The following is a 19522-nucleotide window of genomic DNA, read 5'->3' on the forward strand; positions in this document are numbered from 1 at the left end:
GGTAATTATTTATGTTATACAATCAATTTCTTAACAATTGGTATCAGAGCCAAATGTTGGCTTCAAAGGGACGCTTTTGTTGCCAAGGGTTTTATTGGCCTGGTGAATGAAAGAAATTTGATTCACTGCACTCATTTGAGGTAGCATGGTTATGAGATTGCTATATTACTAGTAGTGGTCAAGTTGCGACGCAATGCTCACGTATGAGAGATCGATGTTGATCTGGGCATAGTTCAAATATAGGCATAAGTGGCTAGAGAGCAGATCCATCATGTGGTAGGCCTAAGCTGCATAGATTCGAGATCCCAAGTGGGGAAGACATGAGGACGACTTTGGAGACATTCACACGCAGACGGCAGCTGGGACTCTTCATTCTCAGCGGCAACGGAATGGTAAGGAATGTCACCCTGCACAATCTGGCGGATCCAACGGGAGTGGTGACGTATGGAGGACCGTTTCATATTGTATCGATCTCCGGAGCTTTTCCCCGCACCACCGAGAACCAGGAAGCTACAGGAATCACGGTCAGTCTGAAAGACGTGCAATCTGGTGCCATAGTGGCAGGAAGCGTGATGGGCAGCCTTCTAGCGTTCGGACGCGTCTTTGTCATGGCGGGCACAGTCGCCGACATCCACCAGGAGCTGCTGAACGTCCAGCCTGCGCAGGTTCAGCCACGTGGATTGTTCCAGTCGGATCTGACAGAAGCCCAAAGACAGACAAATATGATGTCGGAGATCCACTCACTTTTGGGAAACGGCCCTGTCTAACCTTCAGTCCGAGCACAGAAGTGGCCGCGTGGTGAAGGGCATATAAGATGAGACGTTGTTTCCAACCTACGAAAGTGAGTAAATGAATTGTTTTAATTTTTTGTGTACCGTGTAAGGAAATCCATGGTTGAAGCATCAACGACTAAGAGAGGATGGTTCAGAATAGCAGCAGAAATAAATAAATAATAAATAAAATAAAAAATAAATAAAAAATAAAAATAAAAAAGAAATAAAAAATAAAAAATTAATGAAGTCAAAATTATTGCATGTAAATGGGCATACTACTGTAAGACCTGGTAAGGCATGTGTACCCCTGGATAATCACTAGTAAAGTCTGGTTAGACCTAGGTGATAGGGGGGATGTCGGGTTAAGAATACCCCAGGTAAAAACTCTGAGGGGGGTAAGGGCTAGAGTGAGCGGGATTGTCTCACTTAGCAGGTTTGGCTGGAGTTAGTCAAGGAACCCCAAGTCAAGTTTAAAGGGGGAAATTATTAGGTAAACTTGACTCAGGATAGAGTCAAAGTTGACCAGGTTAAATAGTGATGGTTTTGGGGCACATGGTATTGTACAGCCATAGTATTATGCCCGTGGTATTATATGTAATGGAGCTTATAAAAGGCTGGAAGGACTTCATTGTAACGCAAGGCCTGGAGGTGAGCGGTGAAGGCTCACTTGGTCAGATTGGCCAAGTTTTTTTTTTTTTTTTGTGGCCAATGCTAATGAGATATCATTAGGTTGGGTTTTTCCCCGGATTTGGGGTTTTCCCAAATAAACATGTGTGTTTATGGTTGTTGCTGGTTATTTTTATATTTATTCCTTTCGGTAGTTATTTATGTTATACAGTCAATTTCTTAACAGGAGACATTTTCTGTTCTGGGGAGGGTTTCAACCCAATCCCCCTAAGTCTAAATGAGGGAGGAAGAAGGATACCAAACAAGTCAAACACCCTCAAGAAGGGGCCTCATGTCGGGGAACCCCCACTGTGCAAACCAGAAGCTAAAAGAAGGAAGACAAAACCTCACTTTTTGTTCCTAAAATACCCAAAGTCTATTCTATAAGAAGTGATAGGATTAGGAAAATATAATTTGTTGAAGATCCTCCTACTGTGAGTTCCCCTCGTGTTGAAAATCCACCTATTGAAGGTTCCCCTATAGAAAGGTAGCCACTAGAGAAAACCAAAGGAAATGTTGGAAATAATATTGAGAGCGGGGGGGTGAATTAGTATTAGCAAGTCAATAATTTTTCATTTCCATAGTCAGATTCATATACACTACTTCAATTAATGAAACTTGCATGTATATGCAACTGTGTTTAAGGCAACTAGCGTATATCCTGAAAACTTATGATTTAGTTAATTCATCATATGTTGATATTTAATTAGTGCATCAGAACCATATAAACAGTAACTAGGTGGAGTGAAAAAATAGAACAGATAATCACAAATATGAACACAAGATATAAGGGGGAAACCCAATGTGGGTGAAAACCACCTGCTGCAATCGTCTCTATCTTCTTTTTAAATTAGAAACTTCTTTTTACAATTTTTGTACTAGTGCAGTCTTATACCAGTATGTAGGCTTCTACCTATAGAAGGCTACAACCTTCTCTCGTTCTCCAGCTTCTCTTGGAAGGGAGCTACAACCCCCTAGCTCTTGTACTAGCTGATACGTTTACTAGTATGTAGGTGCCGACCTACAGAAGGATACAACCTTCTCTTTACTTCCAGGGACCACGTTTCATAAATTTTCAGACTAGGTCCATCAATAACAACATTCAATCATCAAATATATATGCATCAACCAATCTCCTTTGCACCAACCACAACTGAATCAATCAATCACTTTTTCAGAATGTTGTAGTCAAAATACAGTAACCAGAATACAAAACCCAGAGAACTGCAATAGCAAACAGAAGCAGCTAAAACATATTTTATGAGATATACACTACTTCCATGTGTTGAACCTGCGTGTGTACACTCTTTTCTCAAGGTGAACCTACGTACAGATCTGCAAATCAAATTTAATATGTATACGTTGTTTTGATATGTAGAACCAGCGTGTATACATGCCTTTTCTAAAGTGAACTTGTGTACAGATCAGTAAATGATGATTTAAACTTTACAACAATTTCAGGCTTCAGTTATACCCAGATCATCATATTTACAGACTACAACATGCACCATTTATTCAAATAAATGATCAAAACCACATAAAGATACTTCACTTCAAGCCTTAAGATCTTGACCCATCATTAGATCTTGTCCTTCATCAAGCACTAATGTTCATCCATGGTTCAAATCCAACTATGCACCATAACCCAATAACCTGTATACTAGATCTTGCTCTTCATCAGATATTCAATTCTTGAGTACTTTTGCCTAATGATCTTCTCCTCCTTTTATAGTCTTAGGCCTTGCTCAATACCATGGACCAAAACCACTTAGGACCAATACCTTGGACCAAATACCTGGTGTCAACACTTCGGACTAGATACATTGGACCAATACCATGGATCAAAATACCATGGACCAAATACCATGGACCAAGACTTAGTTTTCCAACATGTACGCAACTTTTCTTCTATGAAAGTGCATGTGTATGTTATACGCTCCTTTTGGTCTACTAACTAGCGTGTACACATAGCTTGGTCAATGGGGAACCTGCGTATACCTATCTTTCTTCATTTTGTAAGTCTAAACTGTGATATGTCATCTAAGTGAGTTGCCATCAAGGACAACACCTATGTCATAGTGCCAAATCTGTGTCATAATGCCAACAATATTCCCCTTTAGACTTGATGGCAACCCTAAGTCACTCTCCCCCTTTGTCATCAAGGGCAAATGGTTATGCTCCCCCTGAGTTCATGTTGAATTCTCTGATATGCTGAACTGTTCTGATTGAGATCCATGTTCCCCTAAATATAATCAAGGTCTACAAAAAGATGTTCTAAAAGAAGAACATGACTCTATACATACATCATAAATGACCTTCCTATCACCAATGACTCATACGTACATCCATCTCCCAACCAAGTGGGGATATACCAAGTTTGACTCAAGTGGGGATACACCAATTGTGTATACATGTCAAAACAAGAACATTACATCATCCATCCCATGCATGGTGGGGTAACAAAACAGGTCATTTCATGACCTTTACATTAAAAGATATACATGACATATATAACAGAGACCAAATATCTGAAACAAGACCATGATAGTCATCAGCAACTATCATCATCATCTAGACCAGCAACCATGTTCTCCCCCTGAACCTGTTCCACCTAAATAAAAAACAACTGTGTGAATTTGTACCAAGATCTTCTAAGATAATGCCAACAATGGATTATTAGAAGTATATGCTCCCCCTGAACCTGTGCCAGATGATCACTATCAGACCCATATTAGACTCCTTTCCTCCTAAGTCTGGCCCACCAACATATACGCGACTGTATCCATAGAAACCTGCGTATGTACATGACTACGCTTCATGAAACTCATGTATAACCACTTTTCTCTGAAACAGATAAGTTTTAACAGTAGGATGATGCATCAACTACTCCCAGCCTTTGTCTGAGATATTCAAATGTCTCTCTGGGCAGTGGTTTGGTGAATATATCAGCAACCTGTTCTTTGGAGAGAAAATACTCCAACTTGAACTTTTGTTCAAGCACTTGTTCACACAGAAAATGATATTTGATGGGTATGTGCTTGGTCTTGGAATGCATGACTGGATTCTTTGAAATACTGATGGCACTTGTATTATCACATAGAATGGAGATGGGTGGAGCACATGTGATCTGATGCCTTGCAATGTTTGCATCATCCAAAGGAGTTGTGTGTAGCAAGATGCAGCAACCACATATTTTGCTTCAGTTGTAGATAATGCAATTGAACTTTATTTCTTGTTGAACCAAGACACTAATCTGGAACCCATATAGAATGCACCACCACTAGTGCTTTTTCTGTCATCAACGCTTCCTGCCCAATCTGCATCTATATATGCATGGAGTGTAAGATCTGTATCTCTAGGACACCATAAACCAAAATTCTGTGTTCCTTGAAGATATTTGAAAATCCTTTTGACTGCCTGAAGATGTGACTCCTTTGGATTTTCTTGGAATCTTCCAACTATTCCTATTGCATGCATGATGTCTAGTCAGGTACCTGTTAGATAAAGAAGACTGCCAATCATGGATCTGTAAGTTGGTTGATGTACTGCTGTTGATTCATCATTTGAGCTAAGACTACATTCTGTGACCATTGGGGTACATACTGGTTTAGAATCTTCCATGCCGTATTTCTTCAAGATCTGTTTGAGATATTTGGTTTGTGACAGAAAAATACCATCTTTATTTTGTTGAACTTGTAGACCAAGAAAATATGTAAGCTCACCAAGCAAGGACATTTCAAATTCTTGTTGCATTACCGAAGCAAAATTATCATTCATGGCATCTTTGTTGCTACCAAAAATGGTATCATCAACATACACAACAAGTATTAGCAATTTATTATTGTCAATCTTTGTATATAGATTGCTATCAGCTGATCCTTTTGAAAAACCTTGTTGATGGAGATATTTGTCAATATGGTAATACCAAGCCCTTGGAGCTTAATTTAGACCATAGAGAGCCTTTTTGAGTCTACATACAAGTTTTGCATCATTTCCAAGAATGAACCCATCTGGTTGCTCAATATAGACTTCTTCTTCTAAGTCTTCATTAAGAAAGGCAGATTTTACATCCATTTGGTATACTTTGAATTTCTGAAAACTAGAAAGAGCAAGGAACATTCTTGTAGCTTCAAGTCTAGCAACAGGTGCAAAAGTTTCTTCAAAATATATACCTTCTTGTTGAGCATATCCTTTACAAACAAGCCTGGCCTTGTTTCTAATAACTTCTCCATTTTCATTTAGCTTTTTTTTGAATATCCATGTAGTTCCTATGATATTCTTATCATGAGTTCAAGGAACTAATTCACAAGTATTATTTTTTTCAATTTGCTCAAGTTCTTCATTCATGGCTTTGACCCAAAATTCATCTTTCCATGCTTCATTTACATTTTGAGGTTTGGTGGAGGATAGCAATGCTAGATAGCTTGAAGCTTTTGTAATAATTCTTCTTGTTTGCACACATGCCTCTTTCTATCCCAAAATTTGAGTCTCTAGATGATTTTTCTAAACATACCTGGATGGAGTCTTTTCTTCTACTATTATTTCTTCTTCTAGTGCTTCATTGGTTTCTTCTTTAGAATTAGTCTGATTTGATGTGGAAGGATAATCCTCATCTTCTTCATAATCTTCGGTTTTTATTTGCTTTGGATTTTTGCATGCTTCATCAAGCACAACATCAATATTTTCAATAATTTTCCCAAGTCGTTTGTTATAACATTTATATCCTTTACTTCGGGAAGAGTAACCAAGGAGAATACCTTCATCTGCTCTGGGTTCAAACTTACCAAGTTTTTCATCAGTCCTTTTGGTGTAACATTTGCTTCCAAAAACTTTGAAGTATTTTAAAGTAGGAGTCTTACCATACCAAAGTTCATGTGGAGTTTGAGTGTTGTTTACCCGAACATTTGTTTTGTTGAGAATAATGACGGCAGCAAATGCAGCTTCACCCCAGAAGGTAGCAGGAGTTCCAAAATCATCTAGCATAGCACGAGCCATTTGTTGAACAGTTCTGTTCATCCTTTCTACTACTCCATTTTGCTAAGGAGTCCTTATAGTGGAGAATTACCTTTTTATTCCATGTTCTTCACAAAAGTCAAAGAATTCATCTAAGGTAAATTCCCCTCCTCAATCAGATCTAAGGCATTTGATTTTGCGATTTGATTCATTCTCAATCAAAGCTTTGAAGGCTTTGAATTTTTCAAATTCTTCATCTTTATGCTTTAGAAGTCCTATCCAACACATTATGGAAAAATCATCAATGAACAATATAAAGTATTCTTCTCCACGAGGTGACTTTTTCCTTGATGGTCCACATAAATCAGTATGAGCAAGTTTAAGAGGCTTACTATTTGATCCTTCCTTTTAAGGGAAGTGCGACCTAGTTTGCTTACCAAATTGACATGATTTTCATATTGTATTTTCTAGAATGCTGATATCAGGAAGATCACGAACAACCTGGAATTTGCATGCTTTTCTTATTTGAGAGAAGCTTAGATGCCCCAATCTTCTGTGCCATAGCCAGTGTTCGTCATTTTTGCTTAGATAGCAGTTTTGTTGTCCTCCCTTGAGTATGTATAAGTTGTTTGGAGTTACTATACCTTTGATCACGGTTTCACCTATATAAAGCTGATGAACAACACATCCATTTGATTGAAATACTACTTCATTTCCTTGATCACACATTTGACTCACACTCAATAGGTTATGCTTTAGACCATCAACATACATAACATTCCCAGCTTTAACTTTTTCTTTCAAGAGAACAGAGCCTTTACCTTTTATGACAGTAGGAGTGTCATTTCCAAATGAGACCTTCTTTTCCTTTTCTAAGGCATTATATGACTGAAGTTTTTCTTTGTCACCTATCATGTGTTTTGGGCATCCACTGTCAATGTACCACTAATTTTCTTGTCTTTCTGCATATAAGGCTATACCACATCTTTTTGTTTGTGGTTCTTTATTTTTCCATATTTTGGGACTTAATGAAGTTTGCTCATTCTGAGATGTTTGCCGAAATTTACTCCTGCATTCAGATTCTTCATGGCCGAATTTGTTGCAAATAGAACATTCTATTTCATTTTCAAGAAGAGAAAAGTTATTGTAGGTCCGTTTCATGATCCCTGTCACATTCCTTTGATTTCGTGCTTCTCTAGTCATGTTGATCTTGTAGGAAACACATTGAGCAGCTTTGTGTCCAAAGTTATGACATGAAAAACATTGGCCATTAAAGAAGTTTCTGCGATTATCGAATCTACTAACCTGGTGATTGTAGTTTCTATTGATATTCATTCTTGAAGTAGATTGAGTATGATTTACCTAAGGTTGATTATAGCTTCTGTTCATCCTTGAAGTAAATTGAGCCTGACTTACCTGACGATCTGCTTTATTCCTTTGCTGACAATTGTCAAATTGTTCACTGCTTTTTGTTGCATCAAGGTAGCTTTTAGTGGAGGTTGACGGCTTCTGTGCTTGAGATGCTTATTTAATATATCTGAGACCTGTCTTTATCAGAGGAGAATGTTGCACTTTGATAATTTCATTTAATTTTTCTGATCCTTTAGCAAATCTGAGATTGAGAGATTTTGTTTTCTCAATATCCTTTCTTAGACCCACAATTTCACATTCTAGTTTTTCATTGTGTTTTTCTCTTTCAGCAAGTTGGAATGTCAAAGTATCTATAATCATATTCTTTTCTTTTAAAGATATTTTGAGTTTAGATATTTATTCCTAAAGATCATCTTCATCTAAAGCATCCAAGAAATCATCATCTTCAAAAGCCATCAGAAGTCTATAGTCATTACTATTTTCATCTTCATCACTAATTGATAAACCATCACTATCTTCATGTGTATAGTAGCTCTTCTTACTTACACTTTGTTTTCTATTCCATTTTTCTAATTCCTTACCTCTATCAAGCTTATCTTTATGAGGACATTTGGTAGCATAATGACCGACTCTTCCACAAGCAAAACATTTGAAAGGTAGTTTACCTCTGAATCTTCCGGAACCCCGTTGAAGGTTCTTGATAAAGTTTGATTCTTCCTCTCCTTCTAAGATATGTCCTGATTCATTGAGTTATTCTCTTCCTAAAGCTTTAAATGCAGATTCTCTCGTATCTGATGGACCTCCCTTTCTCATCTCGAAAGCAGTTAAGATTCCATGCAGCTTTGTCATAGTAATAGTATGAAGATCCTGCTTTTCTTCTATGGCAGGTACTTTTGATTCAAACTTAGCAGACAAGGATATTAAAACCTTTTCAACTAAAGTAACTTCTTTTATCTCTTCACCCAAATTATTCATACAATTAACAATCTCTTCTATACGTAAGAAGTAACTAGCTATACTTTCATCATTGTGCATTTTGAGAGTTTCATATTGAGTTCTGAGAGTTTGTAGTTTTGCATGTTTTACCTGAGAGTCTCCTTCATAGCTTAGAATGATTTTGTCCCATATTTATTTGGCAAATTTGAGCTTCATAACTTTGGAAAATTCTGATTGTGACAGACTTCCCAATAATGTAGTGACATCCTTGGCATTTGTTTCATATTGCTTCTTACCTTCTGCATCTGTAGGAATTGCTGATGGAAATGTATATCCTCCTTCCATGATTTCCCATACATCTGTTGCAAGAGATTGAAGATAGGTTGTGGTTCTTACCTTCCAATAAACGAAGTTGCTTCCATCAAATATTGGAGGTCTAATGGATCCCTCTCTTTCTTGATTACTCATGATGATGGATCTTCCTTCAAGTGATCAAGCTTCTTCTAAAGGACCTTCTCTGATACCACTTGTTGGAAATAATACTAAGAGGGGGGAGGTGGGTGAATCAGTATTATCAAGTCAACAATTTTTCATTTCCATAGTCAGATTCATATATACTACTTCAGTTAATGAAACTTATGTGTATACACAATTGTATTTAAGGCAACTAGCATATATCCTGAAAAATTATGATTCAGTTAATTCATCATATGCTGATCTTTAATTAGTGCATCAGAACCATATAAACAGTAACCAGGTGTAGTAAAAAAATAGAACAGACAATCACACATATGAACACAAGATATAAGGTGGAAACCCAATGTGGGTGAAAACCACCTGTTGTAATCGTCTCTATCTTCTTTTTAAATTAGAAACTTCCTTTTACAATTTTTGTACTAGTGCGGTCTTATACCAGTACGCAGGCTTCTACCTGCAGAAGGCTACAACCTTCTCTTGTTCTCAAGCTTCTCTTGGAAGGGAGCTACAACCCCCTAGCTCTTGTACTAGATGATATGTTTACTAGTACGTAGGTGTCGGCCTACAGAAGGATACAACCTTCTCTTTACTTCCAGGGACCACGTTTCATAAATTTTCAAACTGGATCCATCAATAACAACATTCAATCATCAAAATGTCTGCATCAACCAATTTCCTTTGCACCAACCACAACTGAATCAATCAATCACTTTTCAGAGTGTTGTAGTCAGAATACAATAACTAGAATACAGAACCCAAGCCAAAACCCAGAACACTGCAACAGCAAACAGAAGCAGCTAAAACATATTTTATGAGATATATGCTACTTCCATGTGTCGAACCTGCGTGCATATGCTCTTTTCTCAAGGCGAACCTGCGTATAGATTTTTAAATAATGATTTAAACTTTACAACAATTTCAGACTTCAGTTATACTCAGATCATCATATTTATAGACTACAACATGCGCCAGTTATTCAGATAAATGACCAAAAACACATAAAGATACTTCACTTCAAGCCTTAAGATCTTGACCCATCATTAGATCTTGTCCTTCATCAAGCACTAAGGTTCATCCTTGGTTCAGATCCAGCTATGCTCCATAACCTAATAACCTGTATACTAGATCTTGCTCTTCATCAGATATTCAATTATGGAGTACTTTTGCCTAATGATCTTCTCCTCCTTTTATAGTCTTAGGCCTTGCTCAATACCATGGACCAAAACCACTTAGGACCAATACCTTGGACCAAATACCTAGGGTCAACACTTTGGACCAGATACCTTGGACCAATACCATGGACCAAGACTTAGTTTTCCAACATGTACGTGACTTTTCTTCTGTGAAAGTGCATGTGTACGTTATACGCTCCTTTTGGTCTGCTAACCAGTGTGTACACGTGGCTTGGTCAATGGGAAACCTGCGTATACCTCTCTTTCTTCATTCTGTAAGTATGAACTGTGATCTGTCATCTAAATGAGTTGCCATCAAGGACAACACCTGCGTCATAGTGCCAAATCTGTGTCATAATGCCAACAGGAAAGAGGGCTGAGCCTGAACCCCATGATGAAAAATTTCTAGCTGAAAAGGAACCCACCTTATTTGAAATGTTCAAAGGGGGTCAAATACCTCACACTAGGCCCTTAAATAAGTTGAGGTTGAATATAAAGTTGAAGGAAAACTCTGACCTTTGCAAAGAGGTCATAGACATGGACAATGTTCCAGTAAAGGACTTAATTATAAACAAAGGGAAAGCTACAAGTTCAAAGGGGTCGAAGGAAACAAAGGAAATCAAGAAGAAAATCCCCATGGAAACTAGACAGAGCAAGAGGCAGAGGATGGATAAGGTGGACATCTTATTGGAAGAAGCCAGTACCCTTAGCTAAGAGGTTGGTAGCTATCTTTTCGAGTTTTGATCTTTCACTATCATAGTGAATTTTTGGTCAAGCACCTATTAGTTTATAAGCACAGAAAGGCACAGAGGATCATTGATATTTTCATTATCAATGCATTTTATAGAGAAGCACTGACATTGTCATTTTCAATGCATTTCAAAATAATAGCCCGAAAAGAAAATGTTGAGAGTCAACCCATCAACGAAATCATCAGTTATGGTAGCTAAAGGATTGACAATGACGTTATCAGTGACTTGCAGCAGGGATACCCAAGAAGGCAGGAGATATAAGTGAAGCCTGTTTTTGAAGGATGAAAAGACCTAATCTACAACAAGGGAAGCATAGGCATGAGACATTTTCTTAGCCCTATTTTTAGCATGGATTTGAGTGAGTTATTTTGGTTTGAAAAACTTGATATGTTTAAATATTTTTTCGTATGCATGTACCTAAACGATAATTAATTTTGAGCTACAAACTTGTTTCAATTATTGTATTGTCTATATAAGAAAATACTGTAGAAGAAGAAAGGGTTGGAGTTTATTTGAAATATAACATATTTTGTGTGTTATTGAGTAGATCTTAGTGAGTAGATCGTAGTTTACAAAAAATCTTGTGTTATGATTCCTTGTCTGTCTTTATTCATTTTATATTTCCTCACGTCTGAAATACTGAGTGTTTGAAATTGGGATTCATATGTTTATGCCCCTTTTTTCTTTATTCTCTGGAATTTAATAAATGTTGTTCACTTAACCATTGCACTAATTTCCTTCATTCCCTTCCAAATTCCTTAAATTGTCAAAGGAATTATCACTACCCTGCTTTTGTGTTTTGCTCTTTGAAACTATAATTATATAAGGTCTGATTGGGTTAGACTCCATGCCCAATGGTATTATTTTCACACAGTCCAACCAAACTCAGTCATTGTTCAATAAATCTCGCCATAAGACCCACTTGAAAACCTTCTACTACAATTACCTTGAGTAGTTGAGTTTAGGGAGTGATCCCTCTCTAGGTTGAAGGGCCAGCTTTCAACCTCAAAGAGGTTTGAGGCATAAAGAACTTTTGAGGCATAAAATGGGCCTCCTAAGGAAAATGTACAACCAAAATAAACTTTATGAGAACCAATAGGATTCAAGAAGATGATGTCAACCATGGGGGATGATTCACCATATTTGGGGTAAAAATGTAAAAAGATTAAAAAATAATAAAACTATTCTTTCAACTCATATTTTCAACTTATTTCCCTATCATTTTACTCAAATTTCAAGCAGAAGTACTCATTGGATGAAAAATTCAACTCATCATTCAATGAGTACCCATGTTGCATACTTTCCATGGACCCTGCTACACGAAAAATGAGAAATACATGAAAAAACATGATTGCAATCATGTTTTTCAACTATTTCTCATTTTTCGTGTGACAGGGTCCATTGAAAGTATGCAAAAATGGTACTCCTTGTATGAGGAATCAAATTATGTATCCAATGAGTTTTCCCGCTATAAATTTGAGTAAACCCATAGGGAGATAAGTTGAAAATACAAGTTGAAAAAGTAGTTTTTTCTTTTTCCCTCTAAAATTTGATCATGCAATCTAATTTTATTTTATTATTTCCACTATTATTTTATAATTTCCTTAGGAGGCCGATTGTAAACCTCTAAATTCCCCCAATGGAACCTTAGAGATTTTTCCACAGTAAGGGTTTTCTTTAAGAGCTAACATTTATGATCAGATATGTGTTCATGACATGTAGCTTATACGTTTGTCATGTGTTTGACAAAATGTCTATCTTGCATTAGGCATGTATTGGTCAATATCTGGCTCAAATTTTATTTGTTTAGAATGGTTATCCTTATTGTCATGATTCTAGAAAGTTAAAGGCAGTTCTAGGCAATGGTCTAGAGACTTACCTGAAAACATGGCATAGATCGCATCACCACATGCAATGAACTGAGGAATTTGGTTCATAACCATTGGAAACTAAGCCTATTCATGTGATTATAGCCTCCAAACCACATGCATGTAGTGGTATGGTTGTGGTTGGGGAGATTCTCTTGTGAAAAATAGTTCCAACTCAAGGATTGATCACTTAGGGTGGTTTGCAGGCTTCTGCGTGGTCTGTAGTCCTAAGGGATGAATGTTAGTTGTCAGTTAGTCGGCCCCACTTCCATAAATAGAACTTAGAGGTTATGTCATATCATAGTAACACTCAACTCATTTTTACCCTGGAGAGCTTGTAAAATCAAGTAAATGTGTGGTGGGCCAGGTAAATTGTGCCTATCTTAAAGAGCTTCTAGTGAGGTCATCTTACACATTAGCCTTATTATATATGACATAAGTGATATCTATCCTATAGTGAATCCTCCCATCAGTGAAATTTCATAAAGAGCAGGGGATTTTAGATGTGGAGATAGTGGGCCACTACCCCATTGTTGTCTCTTGGTCTAGTTTATGCCTTGTAGGGTTTCCATCTCCAAGACCTACTAGATTTTATGAAAAAACCCATTATCGAAGGAAGGGGGATATGGTGTGTTATTTATAATGTGGGGACACCTGCCAACAAAATACCCAATAATACAGAAGTACCATAGCTTGACGAGGACTCCACTTTGTGATTTTTTTAAACCAATTGGGCATGAAATTCACTCTTTCCACACATTAGATTTAATGCGTGAGTGAACTTCTAACACTTACCACATATAGGAGGAAGGGGGAGGTGGTGGGGCTTCACAAGAATACCAAGGGAGAGATTATTCTACACTAGTCTAAGGAAATGGACCTCCACGAAGAGGGTGAGACTTGCATACAAGAGGCTGAGGAGGCTTTGGACGAGGAATAGGGTTGGTAATCTACTATAACTATGGTAACTAGGACATTTAGAAAGAGATTTTCCGAATCCCTACATGAATTGTACATACTGTAGGAAGGTTAACCACACCATAGAATATTGTCCACGTTTATTGGAAAAATGATAAGAGAAGCACAAACTAAATGTGCAGATGGTTATAGTAGAAGCCTTCCAAGACTACTGCAAGTTTGCATAGTAACCATAGGTGACACCAAAATAGGTAGGGACATAATAAACACACTATATCAACCTCATTAATGGGTGTGGAAATCTATAGTACCTCCTCCAAGGTTCAGCCCTACCAAGGCAAGTTAGAGTTATAAGGAGGTGAGGAGGGACTTCTTAACATTAGAGTGGGTAGCTTCAAGTTTGGATGGATAGTCACATGGGCCACTAGTATATGATGCTTTGTTGATCTATGATGAGCCTCTGCCTAAGGTGACTCTAGGGAAGGTAAGCGCCATCCAAAATTTCTTGAGGGCTTGTTTAAATTTGATGAGAAATGAATATGCTATGGAGAGATTCCACAGGATGCCTTCTCACTATGCGCAGGAAATTGTTGAACCAAATAGGGAATGTATGTAACATCCCCAACCCACTATTGGGCAACACTACCACAAAAACACAAGAAAGTATTGGGAATTTATCATCTGAAGCTTAAAACCCTAGTACAATTTTCAAACCCTAGCTCATTGACAGAGCCCTTGTAACCTCACCAACCCACGGTTGGTCCTGTATGTCCAAGTAATGCTATGTGTAAAGGTCAATTTAAATTTAACAGTGCTACAATGGTATGTAACTGTACCTAAAATCAATTCATTAAATTATAAGCTGCATATCTACATGCATATTTTATGCAATACCTAGAAACATGGATAATTTACACAATAATTAATAATCGTTAATTCATTCATTCATATTAATTATGCATAATAGAAACATTAAGCACATAAATACCAAACCCAAACTAGGGTTTACAAGAAAAAATACAATCATAATAAATGGAACATAATTATAATTCATTGCACACGCACACTTATATTAAATAGAATACTGACTAGCTACATGCCTTCACCATGTGGTTGTGGGTCACCAATAGATGGTGCCTCGACTCCATGGGTAACAATTTGTACTTCGAGTACCAGATAACATGCACCAATTTGTAAAACAATTACCAAAAATTGAAAATCAGCCAAGATACCAGCCCAGTAACCTCAGTCTTGAACCATAGGCTCACGCTCCCTCAAGCTTACACCTAAGTAGTGTAACCCTTATTTGCACCCAATAGTCCCTTAGTAGCACCACTACCTTCTAAGGTACCTTATAGCTAGCCAAGGAAGGTCTTAGCCCCACGGGTTCCAGTAGATTTTTCTACTCTCTTTTGCTTCTAGATATACTTCCAGGGACAACCAAATAATGCCTAGTCAGTTACAGTGCCCATAAATTTGGACTCATTGACTAGTCATAAAATTGAGTTACACTAAAACTCCATGGCTTCCAGAATGAATCAACCGATTCCACTCCCTAGTCATAATCCACAACCTCCATGGCTCAACCAAAATCCATCATAACCAACAACTGAATAATCCTCTTAAATAACCATTTCCTTCCTAGGAAAAACCATTCACTTTATAAATGCACAGTTGTCACTTGCCACATGGCACTCTCTAAAGCCATGTGGGATTTGGTACATTTTCCCCAAAACATCATCACACAAGAACTATTCCCTTTTTCCATGGAGTTTTTATCCCCCCATACCCTTTTTTGTGGAGTTGGTCTATAACCCACTTATTTTATTAATAATGTACAAATTTACATCATAATTACTATTTTATACTCCCCATCCTCACAACCTATAAAGGCATATGTTCCCAAGGCATCCTGGCCCCAAAAATATATAAACATATTTACATGGGCACGTACACCCCCAAAATATACCTCACAACACCAGCCTAATCAATTTACAGATATTCTATCTCACCAACCTAAATTTCACATGTACATGATATTCATAGCTCATGGGCCAAGTAGGGGTATTACATTCCCCGCCCCTTATTTATGCATTGTCCTTAGTGCATCACATATACATATATACAACATATTTAGACAAAAATATGAGGGTATTCCTCCCTCATCACATCTTCCTGCTCCCAAGTAGCATCCTCAAGACCACGCAAGGTCCACTTCACCTTTAGCATAACAATGGCTTGATTCCATAACATCTTGACCTTCCTGTCCAAAATCTACAGTGGTTGGACCTAAAAGTCTCCCTTGGGATTCACCTGTATTGTATACCAATCAATTACATCATTAGTACTATGAACATGCTTTTTAAGCAAATAAACATGAAACACATCATGAACATGCATAGATGCAGGTAATGCAAGCCTATATGTAACTAGGCATTTCCTCTCTAGGATATCTAATGGCCCATAATACCTTATGTCCATCTTGGCACAATTCTCAGATCTCACTAATCTCTTTTTTTCATTTAATTTCAATAATACATGGTCCTCAATTTTAAGTTCCCTATATGTTATCTTTCTATCAGCATAATGTTTCTTCCTGTCCTGGGCAATTTTCAAATTCTATTCAATTTTCACCACCCATTCTTCCATATTTTTGAGCACTTCTAGACCAACCATAATCATGTCCTTTGGATTACTCCAACTCATAGGATTATTAAAATTCTTTCCATACAAAGCTTCAAATGGGCACATATTTAATAATGCCTGACACCCATTATTATATGAAAATTCTACCAAATGCAGGTAGTCCTCCCTTCTTGATGGCTTATCCATCACATACATCTGTAACATATCCTAAATTAATTGATTAAATATCTATATACCCATCAGAATCTCGATGGTATGCTTCACTAAAACTCAAATTAGTACCCAATCCCTTAAATAATCCCATCCAAAAATTGGATGTAAACTTTGGACCTATGTTCGAAATAATTTCCTTAGGCAGACCATTTAGCCTGGCAATTTCCCACATAAAAATTTCATCTATATTTATTTCCTTTTGCATTGAATTCATTGGAATAAATGGGAAACTTTGGTGAGTTTATCAACCACCACCATTACAGAATCATGTCTTTTTATATTCTAGCAAAAATCATAATGAAGTCAATTTATACCACCTCCCATTTCCACTCAAGAATGGGTATTGGTTGTACCAATTTAGTTGGGGTTTTTTCTCAACCTTAACCATCTAAAATTCTAGGCATTTGGCTATATAATTTGGCACTTCCTTCTTCAATAATGGCCAAAAAAATTGCTTTTTAATTGTTGTAATAGTCTTTTGGTAATCTGGGTGCCTAGCATAAGGCACTCTATGAATTTCATTTAAAATTAATTCTTTTAATTCATGTACATTTGACACAATGTAATCACCAAAAATTAATCACCTAACCATTTCTAACTAGGTGGATTGAAATACACCATGTAGATTTAACTTTACCATAGTAAAATCACTTTCACTGTGGAAAATAATTTAGTAAACCACATTTATTAAATTATTTTCTGATTTAATTAAAAAAACCTCATGAGAATAATTAGATAAATCATTATTTATTTAATTTTCTCTATGAATAATTATTAAATAATTATTCCTTGTCACATTTGACTAAATCCCTTAGGAATATTTAAATAAATCACTATTTATTTAATTTCCTTATTTCTATCTTTAGAATAATTATTATATCACTATCTAATAATGATTTTGATTTCACACCATTCTTAATTCTCACAAAATAATTAATAAATCATTTTATTTGTTAATTATTTCTAAATAAAGATATTTAACCATTTTTAATATCTTTTCCCTCTCCAATAAATATAATAAAGTATTCCAAACAGTTAGATCTAAATTTGGTTGATAGTATTTTATTATTATCCATTTTCGAGATTAACTCAATACTTTGATATAAATAGGAGGGGTTTTCATTCATTTTTCACCATGATAATAATCAACATCAACATTATCATCTTTTTTCTTTGATCTCCCATTTTGAGTTCTCTACTTTTGTCAGGGTTTTTCACATATTGAGAGAGAGAATTAGTTTCTGAAGCATCAAAGATATCAAAGAAACCATCTCATGGAAGTGGACTTACAAACCCATATGTAGATCTCCTTCATTGGGTGCTATTAATAAAAGATTTATTCATTTAAATAAGTTTTTCCAAATGGGTTATTATACTGGATATTTTATATTGTTGGTTTTTGTTCTGGATCGTATCTTCTTTTACTACAGGTTTTTTATTTGTGTTACAGATCTGAATCAACAACAACCGTCAACTTGTTGTTCAGGTCACTTGTCACATAATGACTTAGGTGAAGTATTTTTATTACACCTTCCAAGAATTTTCACAATAACAAATGGTGAGTCAACTGGTGTAATAACAATGTTCTTGGGTGACTGAAGTTTCAACAAACTTCAGGGTTTTCTACAACTATTTTTAGCCTTTCAATTTCTAATTATAGTATTATTTCCTTTTTTGTCAAATTTTCGAATTCTAGTGGTCTTATGGTTCTTTCCGCAAGTCACATGTACCAACCGAGAAGGAGATGGCAAATTTTGTTTGACATCTTTCGACCGAGAGTCCTAGGAGAAAAGCGCACTTTTCAGCCCCTGATCTGCATTCCAGGGCACACTATTTGGCCCAAAAACTGTGTTTTCCATTGTTCCAGGTCAATACCTGTTGTTGGGATAGGGTCAATTTTGGGTTAGTTTAACCAATTTTTGAGAATAATTTTGTAAAGAATGTAAAGTCTCCACGAAATATGGAAGCCAAGCACATAGCTAAATAGGAGTCAAAGGGGCTTTGGCCCCTTGTTTCGATAAGTGATAGGTTGGTTTTGAGACTCACCCATAGGCCGCAGGCCATGGTATTGTCTTGAAAAAAGCTATATATAGTTGAATCACAGTGATTTGAAGGGGAATCGATTTGAAGGGGAATCTAAGCTAGAAGATATTTGTTTTGGACAAGTGTTAAGGCAGGAAAGCTTTATTTCTTATAAAGGGGAAGGCTCTTGCAACTAAGTGCGTGGAGACCTTGGCAAGTCTGTAGCTGAGTGCGCAAGCCCTTGCAGCTGAGTGCGCAGGGAGGAAGAGTCTATAAAGTTGAACGTTGAATCTAATAAAGATAGATTTTGGAACAAATATCTTGCCTTTGTGTATTATTCTTATTTCTGTTCAAGTTATGCATTATGGCTTAATAGTCTATTTTCTGTGGAATGAAGTGTAATTGTTGCGTGAACCCATTGAATCTTTAATATCTATCCATGAACTAAGTAATAATCTGTTCCCATGAAGGTAATGATTAAATCTGCTATGATTTCTGTTGAATTGGGTAGATCTGTGCGAAGGTTGATCTAGGGTTACTATTTACTATGTGAAAGTGGACATTCGATTTCTTTTAGGTCTATAACGTCTTATCGCAAATCTTCACGAAGGACTAGAAGCCATTTTATTAGAGTTGCAATAGCTATCCATAGAAAGATACTAGTCTACATGAAGGCTTATCTGAGCTACGAGGGCTTAAGATCACTTATCACACGGTCTTTGGATTTAGAAACCTGGTTCTAGCATCCCCCAGTA

The 19522-nt window shown here is 36.7% G+C and overlaps 1 protein-coding gene across 1 annotated transcript; it reads left to right on the forward strand.

Moving 5' to 3' along the window:
* Positions 1 to 320: 320 nt before the first annotated feature.
* Positions 321 to 767, forward strand: LOC149221019 (AT-hook motif nuclear-localized protein 20-like). The gene has a single exon (XM_089387292.1). It carries the CDS (start codon positions 321 to 323, stop codon positions 765 to 767), a length of 447 nt encoding a protein of 148 aa, XP_089243418.1.
* The last annotated feature ends 18755 nt before the right edge of the window (positions 768 to 19522 follow it).

Source organism: Pinus tabuliformis, chromosome Q, assembly GCF_031772625.1.
Source record: "Pinus tabuliformis cultivar Carrire ecotype Pingquan chromosome Q, CPIR1, whole genome shotgun sequence".
NCBI lineage: Eukaryota > Viridiplantae > Streptophyta > Pinopsida > Pinales > Pinaceae > Pinus > Pinus tabuliformis.

What these genes read in the sequence shown, in the direction of transcription:
- LOC149221019 (XM_089387292.1), top strand. Translation starts at nt 321, where the DNA reads ATGAGGACGACTTTGGAGACATTCACACGCAGACGGCAGCTGGGACTC.